This window comes from Mirounga leonina, unplaced genomic scaffold, assembly GCF_011800145.1.
Source record: "Mirounga leonina isolate KUSES-001 unplaced genomic scaffold, KU_Mleo_1.0 Mir_99, whole genome shotgun sequence".
NCBI lineage: Eukaryota > Metazoa > Chordata > Mammalia > Carnivora > Phocidae > Mirounga > Mirounga leonina.
Genome location: NW_023270971.1, coordinates 6,336,927 through 6,339,083, shown reverse-complemented (window position 1 = coordinate 6,339,083; position 2,157 = coordinate 6,336,927). Strand labels below are relative to the sequence as shown.

Here is a 2,157-nt window from a genome sequence, read left to right as displayed (position 1 = left end):
TTTTTTTTTTTTTTAATGAATCCTACAGATCAAGGGTTTAGTTATTTACTACAGTACAAAATGCATTATTGAGTTAATACAATACAAAATGCATTCTCTGTAATCCTTGCTTTATGTGGATCCTTAAATGACATTAATTTGGTATAGAAATTTGTTAAACCAAGGTCAGCGGCTGGAAAGATCATCTGAGATACCAAATTCTAGTCAGATTACATGACAGAGTAATAAAAAATTGAATTAATTATATTTCACATTGTACTTTTAGGACTTTCAGATATTTGGAAATTAATACTATATAATACTATGTAAATGTTTAAATCCAATAACTTTCCTTAGAGTATCGTTTGAATAGTAGATCAAATTCTGTTTCATTGCACTTTGACTTTTTGTTTGAAGCTAAGTTATTAAAGCACAAACTTCAAGTGCATGTCAGAGAAAATCAAAATGGAAATCTCAACTAAAGAGATTATTTTTCTATTCTAAAAATTTCTAATTTACAGAGCTTATTTACAAAAACACTAATTCAATTATGGTGTTCCAGAAATTCCTTTAAAGTTCTGAGTTAATATCCGTCTGTATCCTATAGAAACATTACCACATGCACACAAAGATAAATGTAAAGGGATATTCACAGCACCATTGTTTATATAGGAAAACTGGCAGTAACATCAGTATATACAATTACGGTAAATCTATAATAGAATACTATGCAGCCATTAAGTAGAATGGAGAAGATCGACATATACCAGTATGGAAAAGTGTTTGTGATAAACTGAGTGGAAAAAAACAAGTTAATAGAATAAATAGTGTGTCCCTTTTGTGTTGGTTAAAAAAGCAGAAAGGTGTAAACTCATAGAAAAATATCTGGTAGGTTAAAAACAAAGTGTTTGTAGTTTTTCTGTGTGCTGAAGGGGAAAATAAGGGAAGACTTATTTCTTCTCATTTGAATTTTTTAGGACTGTATTTTACTTTTGTAATACTAAAAAGATAGATTGACATTTTGCTGAAAGAACTCTTTATTGCTAATAAATGAGATGATGGTCTTACCTTGTCATCAGATAAAATGTAAGTCTTAGTGGCTTGGCTGACCTGTGACCTGCCTAATACTGTACTTATTTTTTTCCATAGCATTATAGCCTTCAGAAAGGCCAACAAAGTGGGTATTTTCATCAAAGTGACACCACAACGTGAGGAGGGTGAAGTGACCGTGTGCTTTAAGATGAAGCATGATTTTAAAAACCTGGCAGCCCCCATCCGTCCCATCGAAGAAAGTGACCAGGGCACAGAAGTCATCTGGCTCACCCAGCATGTGGAACTCAGCTTGGGCCCACTTCTTCCTTAAAGGTGCCACTGGTGGGGCAAAGGACACCATGAGCCCACATTAAAATGTGGAAGCCGCTGCTTCATTAAGCCTTGTCTGTAACGATGTACCCATGCACTACTGAATCCTATTCCTAGGAGGGTGGGGGCACTGGCAAGGCCTTAGGAACACAGGCTAACTGCTGTTCTCTCGCTCTCACTTCTGTTAATACCAGTAATCTGTCTCCCTCACTGAACCCTGCACGCTGAGTAACAACAGCATAGTTCCCTCCCAAGATAGGGGATGGCTGTTCTTTGGAGTGGCATTAGATTTACCACCTGAGAAACTCTGACCATACTGTCTCCCAGTCTGGTCTCAAAAAGGATCACAATCTCACAGATAAAATGATAACAAACCTGCTGTTAATGATCCAGCGTCGGTCTCTGTACTGGCTGCTATCTGTGTTCCGTGTAGCTATATAATCTAGCAGTCTAAACATACCCCTTCACTTGCCGCCATGGCTCCCATCGTGCCAAGGTTTCCACTGGACAGAAAAATAGAATTGTCACATTGTCTTTAGTTTTGTGGTGTTTGGAAAAACCCGTGAGATTCTTAAGTCGCTCCCATTTGCCCTCTTCTGAGTAAATACAGGATGCCTATTTATCGGGTGCTCTTAAAATTTCTTTCTCATTAGAATATGGAACTTTTTCCTTTAAGAATTGGAGAAGCAAGCAATCACATGTCATGTCAAGGGGGTGGCGAATTCCATTCATTTTAAATGTTGCCACAATATCCAGGGGTTAACGCTGTCATCCATAGGTAGCCCTTCTGTGTCTTACTCCCTCCCCCTCCCCTCT

At 37.6% G+C, this 2,157-nt stretch overlaps 1 protein-coding gene across 1 annotated transcript in view; it reads left to right on the top strand.

Moving 5' to 3' along the window:
- Positions 1-1,842, top strand: part of DCTN4 (dynactin subunit 4) — a 31,881-nt gene extending 30,039 nt beyond the window's left edge. The window contains exon 13 of the mRNA XM_034999620.1: positions 1,129-1,842. Coding sequence (XP_034855511.1) covers positions 1,129-1,342 — 214 coding nt within the window. The 3' untranslated portion in view covers positions 1,343-1,842. The remainder of the gene's footprint in view (positions 1-1,128) is intronic.
- The last annotated feature ends 315 nt before the right edge of the window (positions 1,843-2,157 follow it).